At 38.8% G+C, this 25,938-nt stretch overlaps 2 protein-coding genes across 4 annotated transcripts; one reads left to right on the forward strand and one right to left on the reverse strand.

Annotated features, from left to right (window-relative positions):
• Window positions 1-1,475: 1,475 nt before the first annotated feature.
• Window positions 1,476-9,563, forward strand: LOC140246309 (small nuclear ribonucleoprotein F). The gene is made up of 4 exons (XM_072325776.1): window positions 1,476-1,583; window positions 5,388-5,513; window positions 6,998-7,062; window positions 7,504-9,563. The coding sequence occupies exons 1-4, from the start codon at window positions 1,575-1,577 to the stop codon at window positions 7,568-7,570; spliced, it is 267 nt and encodes an 88-aa protein (XP_072181877.1). The 5' UTR covers window positions 1,476-1,574; the 3' UTR covers window positions 7,571-9,563.
• Window positions 9,564-12,814: 3,251 nt separating this feature from the next.
• On the reverse strand, window positions 12,815-24,077 carry LOC140246034 (probable imidazolonepropionase). Of its 3 annotated transcripts, none has more exons than XM_072325483.1 (9): window positions 23,938-24,077; window positions 21,752-21,933; window positions 20,949-21,055; window positions 19,123-19,187; window positions 18,459-18,736; window positions 17,881-18,106; window positions 17,090-17,308; window positions 13,940-14,100; window positions 12,815-12,920 (listed from the first exon to the last, which is right to left on the reverse strand). In XM_072325483.1, the coding sequence occupies exons 2-9, from the start codon at window positions 21,898-21,900 to the stop codon at window positions 12,827-12,829; spliced, it is 1,299 nt and encodes a 432-aa protein (XP_072181584.1). In that variant the 5' UTR covers window positions 21,901-21,933; window positions 23,938-24,077; the 3' UTR covers window positions 12,815-12,826. The 3 variants fall into 3 exon arrangements, with proteins under 3 accessions (XP_072181584.1, XP_072181582.1, XP_072181583.1); XM_072325481.1 differs by having other exon boundaries at window positions 23,933-24,077; XM_072325482.1 differs by lacking the exon at window positions 23,938-24,077 and adding an exon at window positions 23,033-23,306.
• Between the last annotated feature and the right edge of the window lie 1,861 nt (window positions 24,078-25,938).

A 25,938-nucleotide genomic window follows, 5' to 3' on the forward strand; every position in this document is an offset into this window, starting at 1 on the left:
ATCTTCAAGTGTGAACGCGGTAAGGTTATGTTTTTCCACTGAAGACGTTTCTCAGGGGAAAAAAAACTCGGAAGTAGAAGGGAATCGAGAGATGAGCTGAGGACCTTTTTTGAAAACGCTCCGCGGGCCCTGGGGTAAAACGAATGTGTTCATTCATGTGTTAAGTTTCCATTTAGCCAATTAGATTACCTTTAATATGGTATACAATACCTTAATTTAAAATTGATGTAATTTAAAAATAGAACAATACATTAAATTAAAATATGCACTCCCTTGGAAAAGGACGGGCTTCATGTTTTCTAAACTCTTGTTTTGTTGTTGATCGGTAATTATGATTAATTGTGATGAAATATAAATTTGTAATGATGTATATGTTTACTGTATTGTGAGTATAAATTATGCTTGTACGATTGTGTATATATATTGAAAATTTTATTTATTTATATGTGTACATGTACATGAATGTACGTACGTATGTATGTATGTATGTATGTATGCAGATATTCCTATGTGTACATCCATATGTCAACAAGAAGAATTTCCTATATGGACAATAAAATGAATCTGAATCTGAATCTGAATTTCATCAAAATTTTCTTTAAAAATATGAACTCAAAAAAGTTTTTACTTTCTTTTTGTCTGCTAAGTGTATCTATTGCAAGCACAGCGAATAGCACGTCTCAATAAAATTCAGATAAGATGAGAGGTTGAAGAGAAAGAAAAAGCTCTTTTCTATATTGCATTTTTTTATACCCTTTCCGCCTATTCTTTCCCTGAATTTCATTCATTGGTAGACCTATACACATATACACACACGTACACACACACACACACACACACACACACACACACACACAAACGCTTTTCCTCAAGTTTTTGTTTTCTTTGGATATCTTAAATTCATTTGGTATTAATTCTTTTCTTTCTTTTCTATTGAAATCTTATCATAACATATACATCCCATATATGCCTATATGAAATGAAAAATTGAACTGTATAAAATGTTCAATTGACGTATTGCTATATAACAAAAGGATGACTCATTGTCTGACAAACACAGACAAAAATAGGGCATTTCCTTCCTTCCAAGCATGCATGCTCCCAATTAAAAGTACATGTAGGTCCTATGAAAATACTGTATCATGAAAAACTCTAATTTTGCAAGTTGCCCATGGATGCTTAGAGTGTTCTCCAGTCGTTTTTAGGGCATACCTGATTTGGTCCCCAGACTGTGTATAAAACGAAATTGCGACCATTGGCAAGCTGACTGCCAAGTTGAAGAGTGATCAAATTCATTTTTTGAACAAATTTGTATTATCATTTTATGAACTAGAAATAGCACATTCTATCTTTATATATTATTAGTTCTTTATATAAATTAACTAGCCTTCCAATGTAAAATAAAATGAATAAATCAAAAACCACAATCTAAATTTTGACCTGAAGTCGCTGCATCAGCGTAGAGTGCGTCCCACATGTGTATTACAAGGTTATCATCTTTCTTGCGTGTTTGTGTTGTTATCTCAGAAGCCCGCTACTTTCTATCTTGTTGAGAGTTAAGAAAATCTGCCAATATGAGTGCGGTAAGATCAACGTTTAGTGCCTTTGTGATGCTTTTTAGTTTAAATATATAGTACACTTAAATATTCTTGTTAAAAGAATGTGTTTTTCCTTGGGCAAAAATGATTGATATGAAACGTATTATTGACAGGAATGTAAATGTACACAAGGCAGTGTACGCTACGTGAGTGAATGTGTGAGGGATTTTCGGTCACAGCGCTCTGCACTTTATGCACTGACGCAATGCCGCGGCCGGAGTGTATTCGAACACTTCTCTTTTCACCATACTGAACTAGACTCTACTAAGTAATTGAAGTTACTGAATTTACCCTCCGCCTCATGAGCATGGCCATGGCTGGGGTGCTAGTGCTCATGACCGACAAGTATGCCTAACTGTTAGAGTAACTGCGGCAGTATGCGGCCGTGCGCCCATTCTCGGCAGGTACAACATGCTCGTATAGAAATAGAATCTATAGGCCTACCGCTAAACACAGCATTACACTGTTACATGCACACTAGAGTTCTACACATATACTAACACACTACCAATCAACAAAAACCAACCGATAAAATGGGCACAATCTCCAACAAAAGTGAAATTTTCTCACCTAAATGACGACATATCGCATCCAAAATTTTATTTTCGGTAGATCTAGAAATCTACTTCAAGAAACTGGATTTTTTGTCGTTTTCCCGATGTTCGTGGATTTTGAAAACATATCCTTGCATAAAATAGAACTTTCCCGAGCCGATGTGGGCCGCAATTTTTTTCGGAAAGTGGATGTTACCATCGAAAAAAAATGAGAAAAACACGAGAAAGACATCAACAACACCACCAGAATTGCGATCCTGTTTGCAGCCAGTGCATGTGCGCCCGCTAGTTTCACGTGCTTTCGCAATGGGAATTGGCGCTTACGCAGTGTTCGCGAGACATGTGAAGGCGTTCAGCTGAAGATCGCGGAGCACGCGCGTACTGTATTGCATAGGGATTGTACACCGTGCCGCAAGCAGAGCTAGTCACGGCGCATATCAGTGAAAATTGTGCCGGGTTTTGCCCTGGTAAATCATGAAAACTGCGTTTGTCATTGGTCAATTTTTTAATGAAAACAATAGCACTAATGAATAAATCTTGTCTATGAATATGATATATGAAATGGTTGAAAAATAATTTACCTGATTTGTTTACAGTGTGGGAAAACCCTTAACCTGCCGCAAACGGAGTATCTTACTCTAGAGTCTAATTGTAATTCCGTGGAAAACTTCTCATTTATAGTAATGACATTTGCTGGGTCAGTTTTTCACTTCTTTAGACAGACACCATTAATATGTATACTCTATTGCGACGGTTTCAGCCGTTTTGGCTTGACGCAACTTCGACCCAGATCCCCCGCATAAAAATGGTTATTATTATTTTTTCCAGCTTGGTTTTCAAAGCAATCTGGAAAAAACATATAGACCAGGATTAATCAGTAAACATTTTGACTCACCTCTTCCACTGTTTCTTCCTGTTTTCTGGTCGTTTCCTCCACTTCTTTGCAGCGCTCCCCAATTCATGATCATTGCCGCCTTGTTGAAAAATCACTGCACGAACGTCTACGGCAAGCCAAATGCTCCATACAATCACTACAGTATATCGGTACACTTACGTTTATTGACTAAAGTACTAGTAAGTTGTTCGAGCGCTAAATTTAACTTCGTAATATTGTGAATGACCATTTGACTTGCTCATTTACAATATTACGAAGTTAAATTTAGCGCTCGAACAACTTACTAGTACTTTAGTCAATAAACGTATTAGTGTACAGAATGATATAGTGATTGTATGGAGCATTTGGCTTGCCGTAGACAATCACTACAGTATATCGGTACACTTACGTTTATTGACTAAAGTACTAGTAAGTTGTTTGAGCGCTAAATTTAACTTCGTAATATTGTGAATGACCATTTGACTTGCTCGTTTACAATATTACGAAGTTAAATTTAGCGCTCGAACAGCTTACTAGTACTTTAGTCAATAAACGTATTAGTGTACAGAATGATATAGTGATTGTATGGAGCATTTGGCTTGCCGTAGACGTTCGTGCGGTCATTTTTCAAATGAAGGTGGCGATGAATTGGGGAGCGCTGCAAAGAAGTGGAGGAAACGACCAGAAAACAGGAAGAAACAGTGGAAGAGGTGAGTCAAAATGTTTACTGATTAATCCTATGTTTTTTCCAGATTGGTTTGAAAACCAAGCTGGAAAAAATAATGATAACCATTCTTATGCGGGGGGAACTGGGTCGAAGTTGCGTTAAGCCAAAACGGCTGAAACCATCGCAATAGCGGATGTGTCAATGGTGTCTGTCTAAAGAAGCGAAAAACTGACCCAGCAAATGTCATTACTATAAATGAGAAGTTTTTCATGGAATTAGACATACTTGTCGGTCAAATGAAGCCCTCGCGACACACGGCTTCAAGGCAAGCGAGCTGCTCATGCTGATGCGGCCTGCTGCAGGCTGAGGCCCCCATTTCAATAAAAACCCTGTTCACTTCTCACTCTCAGCTCAGCTCATCTAACTTGTCTAGATGATGTCATGATCTGTCTCACATCTGACACAAACATTTATAGAATCTAACTAGGTCTAAACTAGTTCTATTTAGAGCTACATCACATGTATACTGTATCGGCGTGTTAGCAAGTTTGCACGGGTATGGTGTTGATTATTCCACAGCACACTGATAGAATACAAAAATTGTACTACGCCCCCTAGAAAATATATTCGAATTTGTCAGCAAACAAGATGTCTAATAAATTTAAATCGCTTTGACAGTAGGTAGAACTTCCATTACTAGGCATTACAGGTTCACTTTCTTCATGAATTCTGCCGTCCACTAGCCCTTGGGCGCCTTTCGTGTAAGCGTCCCGCCGCATCCAGCACACAGACAGCGCGCAAGCCATGCATGGCTGCATGCAAGCTGTGACTGCAGTGAGATTTTCAGAGCAGGCTTGCACGTGCATGTGAGGAGATTTCTGTACATAACATGGCGTCTGATAACTATGATACACAGCCCAGTCGCTGTATAAATTAATCGTGACAGGGCTGTACCACAGGACTACCAGAGCGGCCCACAACACAGAGCAAACACAAAGCGAATTTTACGATCGCGTTGAGTTTTGACATCATTTTTTGTTACCTCAAACTCATTAAAGACAATCTTCATTAATGAGACTTGATACTATGTTATCGATATTGACATACGCAATTCACAACTTACTGAAAACGAAGACTATATGCAGCATGTGCAAATGGTACATCGTCTTTATCAGGAGTTCACGCAATCTAAATGCACTTTTAAAGGTCACACTGTCGACTTTGCTGCTACAGGGAAGCAGCTAGCAGTGCACGCACGCAAAGAGTGCTGCACTTATGGTCACGCATAATTGCAGAGAGATCAACGCGCCATTTTGAATTCTGCAATGATGAACCCCAATGGTCAGGGATTGCACTAGAAAGTGCCATATTTTTGTTCAGTGGACATATCGCGAGGGCTGTCTATGAACTTGAATACGTACCTTTTGTAATATCATGCACTTTACATGAGTAACATATAAATTTGTATATGTTTTATAGTTGTGTTGTGGTTTCCGATGTGATGGCAAGGCCCCGCTTGTCTGACGCCATGCAAAGCACGGTGTCTGGTCGGGCTAGGCATCTGATTGCATGGCTTGTGAATTCATGTACTGTAGAACAGTGTTGCATGTCTGCAAAGAGCACACATACATGTACCATTGCTATTATCAACAGCTGTCTAGTTTATTCTTTGTCATTTTTTTCCCCTTCTACAGGGAATGCCTCTGAACCCTAAGCCATTTTTGAATGGTCTTACTGGCAAACCTGTAATGGTGAGACTCAAGTGGGGAATGGAGTACAAGGGCTACCTTGTGTCTGTTGATGGTTACATGAATGTACAGGTGAGGTCTTACACATTATTTGTTCACTGTGCAGAGGATCACATTGCATCATTGTCAGCACATATTGTAGAAGCAGTGAGGTGTTGACTCTTTAACAATTTCCAGTGTTCTAATAAGTGCATGTTGCCACCTTGCTTTGTATACACCATTACCTACATGTACTTATGAATTGTTTAGTTTCTATGATTTGGGGGGTTGTTTTTGATATACAACTGGTATTAACATCTGTTTTAATTCAGGGATTTTTTTTTTTTGTACTGAGAAAAAAGTGGAATATTATTCAACTTTTTTTTTTAATTATTATTTTGAACAATCAAAGTCCTATGCTCACTGCATTATCACAGATCAACACCACCATTTGGATACTTTGTGACCAGTAAATAATGAATGTTGACTTTGTATCTTTAGGATGGTAATTATGTTCGTAATTGTCTGATCTTGCCCACATTTTAACTGGCCTACCCCCTATCACTTTTTTTTCCCCACTGCTTACCGTACACAATATGATATTTCTTCTTCGGTAAATGTCCATTTAACTTGTGCTTTGCATAGAAAGTGCACTAGGTGTAACCTTATTCCTCCTGGTTGTCACATGCGTTAATCACTGAGATCTGCTTTGTCCTATGATTTACATACAACATGTACAATTTAGTTACATTAGGACTACAACCCAGTTTGTCATGCACATGTAAAAGCATTCTCAACTGGCCAAACAAGGTAAATAAGATGACAGTCTTTTATACTTCATAAAGGTTGATACCAAATGAAAATTTGAAACCAGCAAAATAGAAATTTGTAAGTACAAGAATTCTGCTTTGTCTCAATTATTCTTTTGTTTTTTTCATCCTTTCAAACTTACTGATGACCATGTGAGAACGTAATGATATATTGTATGATTTTTGCAGAAATCTACTGTTTGACGCCCAAAGTTCTTGGCATGGTTTGAACAAAATACAGTAATGTGCTTTGTAAAAATATATGTACATGTACCTGTCAAGTGGAGACAGGAGTATTCGATCAGGTTAGAGGAGTATGCCGTGAGGGCGTATTGTTTTGACCAAGTGATTGAGATTGGCTCTGTCTATGTGCAATGTACACACTTAAAGGCATAATTTACCATTTGCAGATGAAAGCATTAGTGCTGTATAATAGTTCTAAAGTGTGAGTTAGGGATAGAAACAACCACTGTCAAAATTTGAATCCGTATAATCGATGTTAAGTGTTGTTAAATACACAAAATGTGAACAATAGTTATAATAAACAATTTTCCAGACTAAACCGTATACAGTTACGGTTTATTGAGAAAAACCCTGATATCTCCTTATATTTTAGGTTTTATTGCAAATATTTCATATGGTAGGATGTTTTATGATACAACAGACCTACACATATGCATCAAATATGAAATCTTGAAAATTTTTGAAATCACTGCTCCCAAAGGTAAACTGGACCTTTAACCATTTCACATCTTGTTTCATTTCTAGCTTGCAAGTACAGAAGAATACATTGATGGTACCTTCACAGGGAATCTTGGGGAAGTTCTAATCAGGTGAGTAATTTCTTCAATTTCATGGTGTTTGATGTTAAGTAATCTGTAACATCAGCTGTGTTAGTCTTATCAAGGAGAGAGAGTTTCCAACTTTCATTTTCCTTCCTCTATATGTTTGGTATAAGGTATTTCAGTAAAAAACCACCAACTCAATAACATAAAACTGTTTAATATACATGTACATCTTAATGGGCATGCATACATTGTGCAGAGACCTTTACAGATAATTTATACAATGAAAAATATTGTATAAATCTCATGAAGCTGTAGGTTTCCTGTGTTAATTCTGCATCTCTATGGTTTGTTTGTCCATTGTCTAGTCCATTTTCCATCATAAATAATAGTATTAAAAAAAAAAACAGGAATGACATTTTGCTGTATTATAAAATGATGAATTACAGGAGATTACATGTGTCTCACATTTTTGTTCTCCACTCACAGGTGCAACAATGTGATGTACATCCGAGGAGTGGAAGAAGAGGAGGAAGATGGCGAGATGAGGGAATAGCAGCTGTAGAGCCACTTCCTTCTAATACTCAGCCCCTCGAGAGAGAAATGAACTCTTTGTGGACTTTTTGTATAGATACCGAGGAGTGTGACATCCAGGACCTGTTGTTGCTCTTGTTGAAGCCAGTTGTCACCTTGAACAGAGGAGTGGATGACCCCTGTTATGTGACATTCCAGGTTTTCAAGTGAGCATGTTCCCTGAACTCCAGGAGAGATAGAGACGTTGACTTTTCAAGTGTTTTTATATCGAAGCCAGCCAGCTGCTACCTGTCATGGCATGGTCACATACTTTGTAAAGTCTGGGTCGTGCTATGTATGAAACCAGAAGCAGTCATACAATTGTAATTTGCACAAACTGTAAATTTTGTTGTTGTTGTTGTTTTTTATTGGTAATTCATTTTAATATTTCACCGAGTCGTAACAATGGTTCTTAAAATTGGTTAAATAAGAGAAGAAGACTGATGATTAATAGTATGTGCATTTTACTGTGGAACAAAGTTTGCACAACACTATTGACACAGTTTGTGTGAAGAAGACATGGGATATTTGTTCAGTACATCCACACAATTGCATACCAAGACAGTGCGTATAACTCAAATGGCTTGATGATGTAGTTACAGTCAACTCTGCACCATTCAGATCTATGAATAGGACTGGGATTTTACTTTCAATGACATTTTATCTATCAAGGGTATTAACATAGTGGAATCATCACATATTTTATGATCTGATGCGAGAATCAATAAATTTCAGATTGGTAAATTTATCCGATCGATGCTGAGTTAGAGCTAGATGAGAAAGGAAGAATGATGTCACTGATCTGAGATCATTGGATTATGACAAGTTCACCTAAACAAGTTGGATAAGTCATTACTGTAGTCCTTTGTTTGTCAGTGCTTGTTCTCAAGTTACAATTTACAAACATAAATTTACCATGACTAGTTCTGTGTTATTTCAAAAGATTGTGTTTTAGGCATCCCTGCAACTGACTAAGACCCCGTTTACAGTGCGGGGCCGGGCTCGGCCATGGCCGAGCCTCGCAATTTTGTTCGTTTACACTGCTGGGCTCGGCCGCGCTTTTAATTCAAACCTTTCAGTATTTTGTAGTAGTGGCGCTCTGCTTGTAAACAAACGCAATTTGGTATAGTCTGGTTTTCAGACCCTTTGCCAACTGGATTCCGTGGCGACGAAGTCGCCATTCGGGCAAAGGCCTTTGCAGAAGGAAAAATCCTTTGCAGGACAAAACCACCTTAAACTATACTAGTTTTCGACGTTGAGGGGGTTAATATCGTGAATAGCGAAGTAGTACGGGCAGAGGGTCTGGAAGCTAGACTAAAATTTGCCGAGCATTTGGCCCAGTTTGTGTTTACACCAAGAAGAGGCCGGGCTCCAGAGCGTGGCCAAATGCGCGGCCAATTTTGGCCTCGCATTTGGCCTTTTGCGCGTTTACCCTGAAATGAAGGAGGGCTCGGCCGTGGCCGAGCCGCGGCCGAGCCTCGCACTGTAAACGGGGTCAATGTTCTTTTTTACCACTGTTTTTTTAGTTTGCCATAATTTTAGTCCTCTGTTACATTCTTTTTCCATGCATCATATCGCATACCAATACTCGTGATATTGATGCGAGTGTACATGTATATTCATTAGCAAATATTTTCATGTTTGTCAACAGTACACACTCAAGTCAAACCTCTCAAATACAGTATCTCATTTTGGTAATGTCTTGATTGTTGTTCTTTTTCAAATAACCTGTAACATGCTGACTTCAAATACATTTATGGAAAAGTTAACCATACAAAATACTATAATGAATCCATCAAAGTCTGATATCAGACATGTCTGTAAAAATTTGAGTTGCTGCTCGCCTACTCTTTGTATGTGTGTGGAGTCTTCAATTCAGTTAATGTAGTTCATTAGTATCTGTTTGGATAAGTTTTTTTCCCGATAGTTGAATAATGTATACAAGTATGTGACAAATAAAGACATTTTGTAATGTAGATCCAGTACCCATGTCCCTCTTCTTTCCTTCACTTTTATTGTTGCATACCCCAAAGATTACACTGTACTGGTATTCTTAATGTTACAGTAGATGGAAGTCTTTTTAATACTGCATTAATTGTAAGTTAATATGTCCAAGTTAAATAACAAAACAAAACACGTTTATGAATGAAATTCTCTAGATGTCATGATTTAGTCTGCTTAAGCGCTATCGCCTGCTGTCATTTGAAATACATGTACATGTACAATGTATGTGTAAGTACATGTACATGTACACTTGTATCTCTTTGCAGTTGAGTCTTGAGAGAAACTATAAGTGTACATGCAGGCAGATCATTGTGATGGATGCCTGCTTTCACTCGTTCAAACATAAACATGTTCATATTACAGCTTGATATGCAGACTAACTCAATATCAGGGGTATAGAGTTACTAGCGGTAACCATCTGTGCAGTGTACCGGCATTCTCTTGTGTGTCAGCTACCAAATGTACTTTCATCATACAGTACAAGAAAAGCACTCGCAGTCAGGGATGGGACTGACGGGTGATTATTCTTGTTCTAAACCTCACAATTCATAGCAAGGTACATTGTACATGTATGATGTAAAAGATTAATCTTCATGTCCTGAGGTGAGGAAAGATTACGTTATCCTCTTCATTTTGTTGGATTATACATACATGTAACAATGTATCCCAAGTCACCACAGCCACTAAAACTGCCAAGGCAATGCCATATGCTATACACCTCCCACAAGCAAACCATACAAAAAGGCATACACATCTGCAATGTAGCAGAGTCCACCAATCACAGAGTCCTCATTCAGCTTTGAATTTGTACACAAACTATGCCCAAATTTGATGCGCACAGTACATATATAAAGGTTTGTATTGTGCAAAATGAAGCCATGGTGGTCATCCAAAGACATGATGTGTAACTTGCAAAGCTAGTGGTACACATAATGTAACATACATTTGTATATAGTCATTACACTGTGGAGAAAAAAAATGTCAACCTTTCAAGCTTCATTACATTTTCTTGAAGTTAATTGTGAGTTATTTTCATGTTTTTTTTAATTGAAAACTGTCAATATGCAAATTCAATATGCTATGTCAAATGTATAATAAAATATAGAAAGGGTTGTTGGTAATTCTCCAGTAAATAAATATATAGCATATGTGTACACTGAATCCCCTTACCCCCCCCCCCTCACACACACACACACACACACACACACAAAGCAAGCAAAAAAAAAAAAAAAAAAAAAACCCAGAAAATTCAGCTTTATACATGCATTTTATTGGTCTTTGAAACAAAGCAACCAAAATATCAGTATCAGTACATATATCAGTACATATAGGCTGTATACTCAGATCGGACTATCTCTTATAAAATGAACTGTGTACAACAGGCTCCTTTGATTTATGGGATTATCATATCCAAGGATAACCATAAACAAACATGAAGATTTTGTGGTATAAGTGTATACGTAAATGTACACGCGCTATGAATTATTTCAGCAAACAGTACAGTAGAAAAAATATCGAATACAATTGTACACTGCATTTAAACAATGGTACTACATGTTTTGTACCTACTGGTACTGTATTTCACCATGAAGGCACTGTGTACAGATGAAAGTAAGGCGCTTGAACTAGGATAGGTAGAAAGCAAAGTCAAAACATAAAGTATACATTTACATTGTGTAAGTACAATGTATGTCCCCATATACACTTTTTATCACACATCAACATCCATCTATATCCCCCCCCCCCCACCCTCCACACACACCATCCCATCCCAATTCACCACACACAGATAAATGGTCAAGGCATGGATAAAATCTTCAAAAATTCAGCCCTGAATGTGGAAGACTATTGGAATGGCAAGGTTATGTAATAAGAAAATTCCACTTCTTCCTTGGAAGGGATGGCCTTATCAAAAATAACAGATTCTGATTTAGTTGGCAACATTGCCAGGCAAAAATTGCCAATAAACAGTGTATTCGTATATTGCACAAACTGATCATGGAAAAGGAAGATTCAAATTTAAATGCAGATTTTCATTGTCACTGATCTACTAATGCTAACTAAAACCACTGCACTACATGTATTTTTAATACACATTCATATTTTGGTAAAATTTGGCAAAAAAAAAGTTCCTTGCTTCAAGATGAGAGATGAAAAAAATACACAGAAAGCAAGAAAAAATTAATCATCCAGTCTCTTGTGACAAATTAGAACATGATTATGAACATCTCACACTGATCTTTCTTAAGTACACTATGCATTTACCTGTCGTCCAATGTATACGTTATTTTTTCCCCCAAGATACATGCAGTGCAATAATACTACCTCACTGTTATCATGCAGGAACTTTAATGGAAACGCATGAAAATTTCGAATACGCTATAGAGATATTTTGCATATGAAGAAAAAGTACCTGTCATAATCAATACAGCCAAAAAGGACATTATGAATACAATTCTGTTGTGTTCATGTCCATGAATCTTTTGAAGTGAAGATGTCTTTAGTACAGTACAGTGACACGTATTACAAAATCTGAAAAGGAGATTAAAAAATATATATTTTCACCACTAATCATACATTTTTATCATCACTGTAATCATCAATCAAAGACATTGATTTGGGAATGCTAATGGCATAAACATTTTCATCATGACTAGCTTTGCTTTCAAAATAACATTTCAGAGATCTGGAGTAAATGCTTCTTCACCATGAAATCCAGTGCCTGAAAGTCAAGCCTGACTTCTCACACTCACAGCCACACAGTCCTATGGTCACTAGGTCACAAGAATACAAAGCCAAGTGACCTCTGGCAGTCATTAGCAGAGTGGCAAGTTCAGGGAAATGTAGGGTCACTCTCCTGCATTGTTTTAAACAATGGGCATGTTCCAGTGATTCAGCAGCGTTAAGGTGGTATGAACTAACCAGGTGGAGATGGGTTGAACTAGGAATATTTTCTGCCCATATTTGTACATGCCTATACTGAATTTCAGCAAATGTGAACACAAATGGGGAACAAAATACGAACAAAAAAAGAAGGAATATTCATCTATGTTCAATACTTCTCCACTGACAGACGTTTAATAAATAAACAAACTTGAACAAACAGCTGAATAAGGCTTCCCCTTTACTGGAAGAAAAAAAAGGAATGTTTACATTGAATTGCATTGATTTGCAGGTGTAATATACCTTCCTTAGATTGTATTCCTTGCACATGACACTACCTTAATTCCAATAGCTACTTATCACTGGAATACACTACAGCTCCTCCTTTGATGACAGTCTTCAGCAACTCCTGATGGCATCCCATCTGGTAGATGAAGTGCTCCCATCTGTAACCATGATAACAAGAACATCTTAACTAGTCTTTACTTTTTCAGTTTCATTTTACTGGTTTAACTATCTTTGATTTGATTCCTGAAACACTGATAAGTGCCATCATCACCGAGTGCGTCCAGTGCAATAAAAAATTCTAAAGAAATTCAATCATCATTTACATAAAGAATTTAACAGAACATGTGACAATGATAGTACACAAAATAATAAATACATGTCTTGAGGTATTCCAAACCTTAACTGGAATAAGATACATTGGCCAATTTAGCCAACATAATGAATTTGCATGCCCTTTCAATTACAAAATGATCACTATTGTGTCGGCACGAGACATATTGTGACTATCTATGGTGTAGCTGTAAACAGCATGTTTCATTCATTCCATAGTCAGCCATCTCACCGCCACCCTTCCACTGTCAAGTTCTTATCGTTCTCTGGTTTCTTTCTCTCATCATGATCTTTGATACGCCGACAGCTACTTTCTGTTCCTACTTCCTTTCCGCTCTCCCCGTCATTCATCATCACCTCATCACACCATATCAGCAATATAGATATAAACAACACCGGAAAGTCACCGGGTCATGTTTTGTAAATATAATGTACGGTGATACATCAAATGTACATGTGTTGGATTAATACCGGAGAACAATGAATAAAGCACACTTGCGTTTTGACTACAGAGCAAAGCAGTCATGCCTCCTTCATTCTCTCACTGAGTCTTAGAGTCCGACTTCATCCTCACACACATAAAAACATAAAAATCACATACACAACTTGCCTTCTGAAATAATGAATGCCAGCATGACATCAGAATGCAAATCAGCATTTAGCATTTCCTTCATAACTAGTTGGCAAATAAGGGAGAGAATTTGCACTTTTCACAGTGAAGCTTGCATCATTTTTGAAACGTAAAAAAGTTAAAAGTCATGAATCACGAATTGCTCTTACAGAATTATTGACCGACAATTTAATGTTTAAAAATGTTACGAAGCTAATGGAATCACAAATAACAGACCTGGGGGCATTGATGACAAGCATGTCTGCGACCTTTCCAACCTCCAGCGACCCGTGAGTCTGTGACCGGCCCAGGGACTTGGCTGCATTGATGGTTGCTGCCACCAACGCCTCCTCCAGGGACATGCGGAAAATGACACATGCCAGATGCATCGTCAGGGGCTGCAGTGGAGGGAAGATGTCATTTGGATTGAAAATGCATGAGTCAGTACAAGGAATAGTATAGTTCCTATAAAATAGCTTACACTCAATTTGGGGCTTGTAGGACTTTAGGCTGGCAAGCAAATCAGCATTTTAGGCTAATACATTGTGAAAATAGCATTGAGCATTTATAACCTCTTATTTATAACTTTTATTTTATTTGCCACTGCCATACAGGTAATTACAAAGTGCTCCAAGATGCATTTCATACACCTTCTGTACCAATAATAAACGTTTTAAAACATTAGCCTTTGTGATGTTGTAGTTACTGTTGTTTTGAAAAGATGTGATTTGTCACAGAGGCTCTCTTTCTGAGCCTCAACCCTTTGAGTTACAGGTCTGTACGTGCATCTACCGGTATACATGAACGTTTATCATGACAGCATTCATATGATCTACAGTACCTTCACATTAACATTGCGCTAACTCAAATGAATTAATCATATCTGTATTAAAAACCAAAACATATGTGCAATGAATTGGTGTGGACAAAAAGGTGATCACATAGTTGCGTGTAAGGAATGCTGTGTAAGGAATAAACTAGAAATGTTGCTATGGCGACTGATGCCTCCGCCATAATGCATGATTCTCCCAATAGTTGTATAGTACAATGTCTTCACAATGTGTGATGACAGTTTCACATAACTGGCAAAATATTGATATGACAGGTTTGTCAGAACTGTCTTGAATGTTCACTTTCCTCAAACTGGGTTTGCTATAATTGTCTAAGAGTGCAGGTACAAATATTTGGGGAATTGAGGATTTTTACTTGACTTCTGACCGACCCTGTTATAAGTTTATGCATTGAAGTAATTTTCAAGGTATGAAGAAAGAGTGTAATTACAGTACAAAATAGATTTTTTTTAATTCAAACCTGACCTTTGACCCTTAACCTTTGACCTTTGACCTTCTGCTAGAAATTTCCCAGAGAATCTCCATTAGGTAGTACATGTATATATGAAATTTTAAAACTAATAATGCAAGCATTGCATATACTAGTATATGAGGGAAACAGTAAAATTTTGAGGAGTTGACCTTGACCTTTGACCCCCTTGACTATTGACCCATGACCCCTAAATTCCCTAGATAATCCCTGCCAGTCAGTACATGCATATGTACCAAGTTCCATGAAGATACATCGACCATTTGCTAGAAAAGTGAAATTGCAACATTTTCACCTACAGTGTAACCTTTGACCTTTGAACTTACGACATGAAACTCTCTCTGGAGAATCTTTACGCAGTAGTACATGTCTACACTAAGTTTCAAAAAAATACCTTTGGGCATTGCATAGATATGGGGGAAATAGCAACATTTTCAGCATTTGACCTTGACCTTTTGACCTTTGACCTCTTGCCAATGTCACTAAAATCTCCTCGATTAATTGCCCCATCATACATCATCCTTGGACCAAGTTTGGTGAAAGCTGCTTCATCCAGTTTTGAGTTATCACATAAACAGATAAATTTTTGGATTTGACCTTGATCTTTGACCTTTGACCTCTGTCCGATTTCACTAAAAAAACTAATCATGTAATTGTCCCATCATACATCATCCTCGGACAAAGTTTGGTGAAATTTGCTCGATCCAGTCTTGAGTTATCGCGTAAACAGATACAATTTAATGATTTGACCTTGACCTTTGACCTTTGGCCGAATTCACCCAAAATCTAATCAAGTAATTGCCCCATCATACTTTATACTTGGACCAAGTTTGGTAAAATTTCAGTCAATATTTCTCAAGTTATCGCGTAAACGAATGCGGACGGACGGACAACCCAAAAACATAATGCCTCCGGCACCACTTCGTGGCGGAGGCATAACAAGAGACCCGCGGGTCTAGCGCTCACCTGAGTATCGCAAGTTCACCTTTCACGCAGTCACTAATCTAAATTATTCACAGCTCTACCAAAATACCAAGTAGAAGATGAAAATGTACAATAATGGCCCAATTTTTTTAAGATTCCTTAATTTGGGGGGATGCGGCCCCCTGGGGCCCTCTGAGTGGGGCATGGTGCCCATTTTGATAAATTGAGATCCTGACCCCCTAGGGATGCTACCTACCAAGTTTGACGAAAATCCATCATGAGGTTTTCAGGAAGAAGATGAAAATGTACAATTCAGGCCCCCATTTGGACCTTCCCAACCCCCCCCCCCCCCCCTTGCCCCTAAGAGGGGCACCCCTGGATCTGCTATGAACAAACTTGAAACTACAGTCATTAATGTACTCACTCATAGTATTATCTTAGCTCTATAACTTCTGATTCGAGAGAAGATTTTTAAAGATTCCTTCATTTTGGGGGGTTTGGGGCCCCCTGGGGGCCCCCTGGGTGGGGCATGGTGCCCATTTTAACAAATTGAGATCCTAACCCCCTAGGGATGCTACCTACTAAGTTTGGTGAAAATGGGTCATGGGGTTCTCAAGAAGAAGATGAAAATGTACAATTTAGGTCCCATTAGGACCCCTCCCCACCCCCCTCCCCTGGGTCCCAAGGGGGGCACCCCTGATTCTGCCATGAACAAACTTGAAACTACAGTCATCAATGTACTAACTCATAGTATTAACTTAGCTCTATCACTTCTGGTTCTAGAGAAGAAGATTTTTACAGATTCCTTAATTTTTTTTTTTTTTTTTTTTTGGGGGGGGGGGGTTGGGCCCCCTGGGGGCCCCCTGGGTGGGGCATGGTGCCCATATTAACAAATTGAGTTCTTGAGTTCCTAACCACCTAGGGATGCTACCTGCCAAGTTTGAAGAAAATCGGTCTTGGGAATTTCAAGAAGAAGATGAAAATGTAAAAAGTTTACGCACGACGCACGACGGACGACGGACGCCGGACGAAGGGCGATCGCAATTGCTCACTTGAGCCTTTGGCTCAGGTGAGCTAAAAAATGCTTGGACCACAAGAGAGTGGAAAGGGGATCAACCCAAGACGTGAAAGTTAACTCCTTACCATGGACAGACAATAGGCATTGGGGTTGAAATCTGACCCGAGGGCAATGGGTACATTCTTGCTGATCATCTGCCTGGCTGGAGGGGGTTTCAGCCTCAGGATGTATGCCGTGGTGGGGAGGAGGACGGCTACTGACCCCGCCTGAGCCATTGCCTCCATGCCTGGTTCTGAGATCTCCTCAAGATGACTGATGGCTCTGGCCTTCAGCTCTGCTCCAAGCTACAGATTAAGATTTTAAGTTTACAACAAAAGTTTGAAGACCCACACACTTATGATAAAATCATCCCACACAAAGATGTTTTATGCCAGCTATATTGACCAAATCTGCAATGAACAAAAACACTGAAATGCTAATGTGGGTCAATATCCATGTTTCCTATTAGCGTGATGTTTCTACACACTTTTCATATCATCTGATATATGCAAAGTTTGAATTGTTACCAATTAATGTCTCCAACATTCCAACAAATCACACTTCAGACTGGAGAAAATTTAAGGTACAGCTAGTGCACTCCCGTTATGACAGACACGGTTATAATGAAACTCCAGTTACAACGAAGTAAATATTCAGGACCCAACATTATCCACTCTATGTTGTTTATCATTTATTGCTTTGGTTATAATCACATTTTGATATAATAAAAGAAAACTGCCAGTTCCGAGGACTTCATTACAAAGGGAGTTGACTGTAGTGTATCACAACCTCGACTTGTGGTCATGTTGACTGTCACAGCTGATATAAGAGTTAAATTCTAAAGATTTTAAAATATCAAATTCCACAAGCATCTCACCTCTGCTGCTCTGACAGGATGGAGTTCGTCGCCATGGAAATTGATTGCCATTCCCATCTTGGTTCCCGCCTCCAGTATCCTCCTGGTTTCCTCCACCTCAAAGATACCCTTGTCGCAAAAGACATCAATGTTCTCCACCTTCAGCTCCCCCTTCTCCATCAACTCTTTAATACGCGGTAACTGAACATCGATGACATCTTGCGTAGCCTCCTCTACAGTCATACCCCTTTGGAGAGCAGAGTCAGAAGGAGTTCATTGAAAAGGTGGGGGGGGGGGCAGGGCACATCATTCACATGTAGTACCCTACAACTCATTGGCTTATAGTTTGCATGATTAAAAATTCAACCATGGAAGTTTCCCTGTATACCTGTACTCATTCATATAAATCAGTCAAGATAATAATCTTCAAGACATCAACCATATGGTGATATCAATAACTGTACCTAAATCAAGCTGCTGTTTCCTTTGCATGTCATATAACTCAATCCCTGAGCATCAAAAAAAAAAAAAAAAAAAGGAAAAAAAAAGGGAAATCTGATATATGTCATGAATTTCAATGATTGGGTAAGCCAACTCACTTTGGAATGGCATGAGCCCCACAGAACGTGCTGGATATCTCGATGGGAAGCTCCTGTCTCGCTCTCTCCAGCACCCGTAGCATCTTGACCTCTGTGTCAACGTCCAGCCCATAGCCACTCTTGCACTCCACGGTCGTGGTACCACAGTGCAGCATGCTGGTCAGCCTGCTCCGGAGCAGCCCGTAGAGGTCATCCTCCGAGGCGCTGCGGGTGTGGTTGACGGTGAAGTGGATGCCACCTCCCGCCTTGTGCACATCCATGTAGGAGGCTCCTGCCAGCTGTATTGCAGAAATATTCTCACGTTATCAACCATTATTTCTGTTGAAAATTATTAAAAGCAGGACCATATTGTTTTATTTGACTGTATAGCCATTGAACAGTCTCATTTATTTTGACCGCTGACTGAGAGTACATGAGAATGACTGTAACAATGATTCTGATAATATTAGTAATACAAAAATTACATTCATAGGACAACTAGATATAATATTGATCATCTCTGCAGACATTGCTTCCATAGAGCATCATAATACTTTGGAGAGGGCGGGGGAGGTGGTTGTTGTTGGTGGTGGTACTTTTAGTGTTTGCCAGAAGGACGATCACACTTATACCTAAAAATGTTCTCATCAATTGAGCGGCTAGTGCTTTAAGTATGACATTTTACCTTCATGGCAAACTCATGAACTCTGTCTCCTGCCCACACAGGATGAGTGTGACCATCAATCAGTCCTGCAGATGAGACAAGAAACCTTGCTGACTTTCATTCCGCAAACATTCATAGAATCACACTTTCTCATGATGACAATTCCAACAACTTTGTTTCGGAGTTTACCATGAAGATATAGCATTTACTTGTAATTCTGTTAACAATTCCCTGTTTCTTTATTACATGTTATTATGTTTATTACATTGTTGTACTGATCCCATGTCATTAAATGTATACTCAAATATTTCATTGTATCCTCAATTTGCTGGAGATGAAATAAAACAACTTAAACTTGAACATTCACTTTCTATGATCTTTTGCAACATCTCTATTAGTCAGCCGAAAGAGTAATAGAGCAGCATACAAGTATAGTTTACATTGATGATAGTGTAGCATGTTCTTATTGTGACCTACTTCTTAGCCACAGTCTATGTACATTTAATGTATTGACTATTACGTATGTGCCTGTAAATAAATGCGTATTCTATTATTATTGAGTGATAGTGAGCGCTGCGCTATTTGAGGCGCGCCTCTTTGTGCGTTTTCTGAGCGCGTCGCGCTCATTTTTTAGCATTGTTGTCTCGTTGCTAAGACGTGGGATTCTACCAACGCAATGTCTTGCAGACATTTTAAAAGATACATTTGGTAGATAGATACTTACTCACTCACTTGCCGACTTACTTACTTACTTACTGGTCAATATTCAAGGCAGGAGATGATCCTATAATTTCCCGATATTTTTATTTATTACGAAGAGAGCTAGCCACCGTTTTTTCCTTCAGAGACACTTTCATTTCGGACTTTGTTGTTCATCATCACATGATTTCTTTGATCTGTCTGGCAACATCTCATCTCATCTCATCTCATCTCTTCTGCAACATCTCATCTCACCTCATCTCATATCATCTCATCTCATCTCATCTAATCTCATCTCATCGTTTCCTGACTCTTTCTGAGAGCTCCCTTATCACTACCTTGTTTTCCTTGGTTTCTCATCTTCTAGAACTGTTTATACATCGCTATCGCTATTTCTACTGTTACATCGCTACCTGTTGCATCGTTGCCGGATCGCTACCGTTTATCACCGTGCACTGTCTCCTACCTGCAACGTAGTTATTCCAAGGACATTAATTTCTCATCAGAGCCTGATCTATCCTGGCCACCCGTTCGTATATAGATCTATTAATAATATTTTCCATTGTAAAATATTAACATTCAATTGCCTTATTTTTAGAGGTTATTATTAGAGCATTCCTACAGTGTAAAGTGATCTACGTTAGATTTTAATTAGATGAGTGTATATTGAAGTTCTCAGAGAGTGTAAAACGTGGTCTCTTATTTGTATTAGATTTATTTTTGAATCTCAATTCAATTATCAAGTACTCATTTTTTTGTCATTGTTTACAAACATATATAATTTCAAGTTCAGGTTTAGAAATCCACTGGAGAATCTGATATTTTATTGTTTTAATAATAAAAGAACATAATCGATTATTTAATTAATTCCTTTGTTTACATTTGTTGATATTTGTGTTGTCCCAACCGATTACTTATAATTTTTGGAGGTTAGACACGAAAGAATATGTATAAATATATTGGGTAGTTTCAAATCCTCCACAATAGTAATAATGATAATGAGACAGTTACTATCATTATTGCAACTAATGATACTTATCAGCATGGTCATTAAAATCATCATATTTAGGATTTGCAGTTACATACTCTGAAAAGACAGAAAACCTAATTATCAAGTTCTGAAGTTCAAAAGTCACATCATAACTTACCAGGGATAACACACATGTTAGAACAATCGACAGTCTGGTCAAACTGGCAGTCTCCATATTTGGACTGAATGGCACTGCTGTGGCCCAGATCAGCAATTCGACCTTCCCTTGAAGAGAGAAATAGTCAAAATGTAAAATGTTAAAGGGATCGTATAGTTTTGGTTGAGACCTAATTTCAGATATCCAAAACAGAGCGATTCTAATAAAGTGTGGGACCCAGTTTTATTATGATTGCTTTATTTTACATTGTTTTTGGATGTTTCAGTCATTCCAAACTTGATTTTCATCAAATAAACTTTGAATCCCTTTTAAAGTGGTATGCTCTGTACTATTTCATAAGTGGTTCCTTGGTATCTCGCAAAAAGTTAAAGCCCAATTCTCATCTCCACCAATACTGTACCATCCCTTTAAATCATGTTCAAATATTGCATGGAGCAGTTGTGATAAGAATAATTTTGTGCTGTTTTATTTTGTTGAGCTCTTCATATGAATACTGATCATATTCCATGCTTCCCACACTCTATGACACTGGTTCTCCTTTCCTACTCTTGTTCTTGCAGGTAAATAATCATTTGAGCCAACATTGCAACATGAACAATGTCTATTTCTGATCATAACTACAAGAATATTCCTTGTTATGCAACAAGGCATCAATGGAAAGGTTTATTTGCACTATGTGATGAGGGACTTCCTAAATGGCACTTAATCCGTTTCGCAAACGATCTCTTCGTATGTACATAAACGAAAGATTGCAGGGTGACAGCAAAGTTAATATGGTAACAAATGTGTTTAACAAACTCTACCCGTCCACAATGACATCCACACCATCGTCTCCATCCTGCTGAATGACTGCCACTTTCTTCATGGCTTCCCCAACCAGGCAGGATTCACCTTCACTGCACACCTGCACTACCTGCCTCGCATTTCTCAGACACAGTTTGAAGCTGGCCATGCTCTCTTTCTTTCTTCTGCCTCACAGTACGACCTGATGAAAGAGTGAGAGATCAGTTGTAATTACAGTTATCTCCTAGTATCCTACTGCAGGGGGATGTGGAACCGAGGGGAGGGGGGCATTGATCCTTGCCCCAACTTGTACTAGCACAACATTGACAACCCCCCCCCCCCCCATGCACACACACTAAAAACAAAAACAAAAACAAAAACAAAATTATTTCACAGCCCCTGTACTGTAAACATACCACACTGACATAAACACACTGATGTCATTGACATCAAAGAGGAAGTGTGATAAATTCTGTTAATCTTCCATTCAACCCAGCTACATCAACACTAAACAAGAGGAGATGAACACTGGACTGTAAATCACCATGATAGTTTATGTAAAGCATGGGCTCTCTGTAAAAAGCTTTTACTTTTTGGTACATGTACAACATACTGTACATGTAGATTCTGGGCCAAAAGGGATGGGACTGTGGCATGGGACCAATAAAGGCAAAAGCCAGTGTAGCTGTTACTTTTAATGCTTGAATATTAAAATTATGGGGCTTGTCAACAGCAAGAACTAAGGCCTTGTCAAAAGGCTATATACTGCAGTCCGTCTAGCACATGCGCACAGGTTTCGCAGATTCCTCTTGACCGAATCATTCAAAGTCATCAATTTGGACAGAAAGGGCTATTAGAGGAACCAAATGTTCCCAGGTGAGTATTGTTAACAATTGAACTACATCGGTATGTATTCAAATTGAAGCAATTTTTGGTACTTAAAGTTGGAATTTAGGGGCGATAATATCCCGTACGAGATCCCGAATCCTACAACCCACAGCCCGAATACTTCACATTCGGGCTGGTCACAGCTAGGTATCGATACATGTGGGTAGGTTACGAGAATACTACTAGTACAGTAGGTTGGGAAAATCAAAAGCAATCTTCTCTGCTAGTTTTATCACAAAACTCAAAGCTTATGCAATCATAGACATATTGTAGTACCAGAGACTCCAACTCTCTCGCTTTCGACAGGAGATCTCCCGCCGAAAGCCCATTTTCTTTTTAAATCTCCCATTCTCCCGCTTGAGATTTGATTTCTCCCGCCCTGGTTCTGTCTCCCACTTGAAATGATTTCTTACTGAGTGTCATCGTATGTTGAAAAATAAGCCTTAGATAGCACGAGAGATCATCTAGAATGCTTGACTAGCTTCCAGGGCAAGCGGGCCCTGGACCGCGGCCGCAAGGACATCAAGTCGGAGTCTCCCGTTTGCTAGGGCTAGGGGTTTCAGGCGGGAGAATCTCCAGATCACAATGTGCTTGGGGTTGGAGTCTCTGTAGTATGGGTAAACTCACATTATATAAGCTCCTAGGATACAGCATGCATATCCCCTGGCAATTGCCCTGCTGGTGAACCCCTGCCCTGTCCTGGTCTGGGCCGTGGCCATGGGAGCCATGTCCTGGACAGCCAAGCCAACCGTATCGTGCACTGTTTTGTTTTTGTTTTTTTCTAATCCACCCCGAGGCCCGGATAAGAGCTTTGGCATTTGTCCACACATTTAAACTCTATCTTTCTTGCATCTAAGTGTTCCAATTGTCTGACTATTCAAATAGTTTAGGCCTACCTAAGTCCTAACGACAACGTTACTACAATTAAGTGAAGTACAACTACAAACCCAAGTCAATGCGGCTTGGTCATCAAGTCAAATGACTAATAATTTTAATATCCAATCCGAAATATAAGTCATTACCCGTATACTACTAGTTTTTGATACTAATAATACAATAGTACTGGGCCTACTAGAGGTCTAACGTTAGATCTACTCCTGCGTAAATTTTACTAGAATATAATTTACTATTGTCTTTATGACTAACGTTACTAGTATTGGGTCTAACTTGTTAGTAATCAGGTCAGGAACTAACCCCGACGCGGGGCGCTGTAATTTATACATACACGGTACGTACTTGGTGTCGCTGCTGCGGTTAGTCAGGAACTATAACCTCAACCAGTCCTTGAAGATGCAGAATGAAGGGTAATCTACCTGACCTCGCTCTAAAACTCAGGAAAGTCAAGTTCTTTGCTGGGCTGGCAAGAAAGAAGGGCACTGTTGACGACAGTATTAGCAGCAGTGATGATCCCTGTTCCTCCTGGCACCTGGAGCTGTGTTTACTTTGGTGGTACAGCCGCTTTCCAGGCAGCATGCAGTGCCGCAGTGCAGTGGAATGGTGGTAGGTTTTTGTGTACGTGCGTGAACAGTCGATAGTCGCATCATCAGCTAGTATCGCAGGTACACGTGGTCGAGCTTCCACCACTCACTGACCTCAGTGGCTTCCACACCCACGTTCCACCCACCGAACTAAGTTAGTTCGATGGTTCCACCCTTCCGTGGTTCCACCCAACGTTCTACTATAGGCTTTATCAAAGCACTCTGAGCGAAATGCCTCCATGATCCACCCCCTCAGCAAAACAGAAAGTAAACACTTTATCGAGTTCATAATCTTAATAGAAATTTTTTTTCATTCAAAATCAATGTATCATATACCATATCAATATACCGTATTAATTCAATTGGCTATTGGCTATCAACCTAGCAGGTCAGCATAAAGGGAAACTTTACACATGAGTGAACACATTTTGTTTTTGTCCTCCAAGGCACAAAAGTAAAAATTGCAAAAATTGACATATATAGACATATAGGCCTATTGTCTTTCATTTGCAAATATAACAAAAGACCAGTTAACATAATGAGAGATATGAAAGAAATAGCAAAAATAAGTTTGTGTTCTGATCTTTATATCTTAATTTTACCTCAAACAAAATCAAAATCAAAGTGGGAAACTTATGGGGGAATCTGTCAATTCATGTTTGTTTGTTTTTTTACTGTGTTAAATCTATCTTTTGTTCTTACTGTTACATAGAAGAGCATTTACGCATGAATGACAACTTGTTCATTTTGGCAATTTTTACTTTTGTGCCTCAGAAGAGAAAAACAAAGTGTTTTTGACTCTTCTTCTTCTTCTGATTAAGTCTGCCTCCTTCAATAGGCTGAAGATTCTTGCAGACTGTGCTATTAACATTATAATACAGTTTATTTACAGATATTTACAAGCACATAGAAAATTTGATGAAAATAACTAAGGTTTTCACTCAGGCGTAAAGCTTTTCTATTGACTTAGCAAGTTTATAGCTAATTAGATTACCTTTCATAATAATCATGGTACATAATACATTAACATTTAGCCGAAAATTCTGTGAGAAAACTGAAAAAGTGTTCACTTTTTTTTTTTGCGAGTGTAACCACATCAATCTAACGAGGCAAGAGATTAGCATTCAATCAACCTATAGATCCATATGTGGCACAGTACTAGTAATCATCAATAGGTAGATTATACAGTGAAAAAGAATCTTCATCTCCATAGGCGGCTTGGGGGGGGGGGGGGAGGGGAGGGCAGGGGTATCATCTATGCCTATACAGGGGTGCCACCGAACCCCCCCCCCCCCCACCCCTGCTTGCGAGCAGGTTACACCTGAACAAAATTGAATCTACCGTGTGGTTTGGTTTTAATAATTTTGTTTCAGTTTTTGCAATTGAATAACAAACTTTTTTTTTACTTTTTTAAATTTTCCAGAATGTGCCACCCAAAATGAACAATTAATTTCAAAATCTTTCTCGTGGGAGATCCTAGAGGACTACCCCACCCCGCCCCCTCCTCAACCCTTCACAAGGCAGGTGCTGCTCTGTCTCCCCTCTCTCACTCATTTGCTCTCGCGCGTTTCCCCTGCAGATTAAACATACCCCTCCCCCCCCCCCCTTAGAAGGCTCCTGTTTTTTTTTTCTTCATTTTCAACCCCAATAAAAATCCAAATTACTAGTACTGGCTTAACTCCCATATGTGAACAATCACAGTCCCTGAATAGAACAATTTGATTACTGCACAACAAGGAATGTCGAATAGTCAAATCCAAGAAGCAACCGATACTGTTGCAAGGACTCGCACGTCTCTTTTTACTCATTAGTGGAATGTTTCTATCAAAAATTTTACATTT

The sequence above is a fragment of the Diadema setosum genome, chromosome 2 (assembly GCF_964275005.1).
Source record: "Diadema setosum chromosome 2, eeDiaSeto1, whole genome shotgun sequence".
Lineage (NCBI taxonomy): Eukaryota > Metazoa > Echinodermata > Echinoidea > Diadematoida > Diadematidae > Diadema > Diadema setosum.

Excerpts from the sequence above, each read along its gene's own strand:
- LOC140246034 (XM_072325483.1), bottom strand. The coding sequence starts at position 21,900 with ATGGCCAGCTTCAAACTGTGTCTGAGAAATGCGAGGCAGGTAGTGCAG. Across the intron at positions 18,737-19,122 it reads TTCATGAGTTTGCCATGAAG|CTGGCAGGAGCCTCCTACAT; the intron begins GTAAAATGTCAT and ends TCTGCAATACAG. Across the intron at positions 18,107-18,458 it reads GGGGCTCATGCCATTCCAAA|GGGTATGACTGTAGAGGAGG; the intron begins GTGAGTTGGCTT and ends TGCTCTCCAAAG.
- LOC140246309 (XM_072325776.1), top strand. Across the intron at positions 5,514-6,997 it reads ATGGTTACATGAATGTACAG|CTTGCAAGTACAGAAGAATA; the intron begins GTGAGGTCTTAC and ends TTTCATTTCTAG. Across the intron at positions 7,063-7,503 it reads CTTGGGGAAGTTCTAATCAG|GTGCAACAATGTGATGTACA; the intron begins GTGAGTAATTTC and ends CTCCACTCACAG.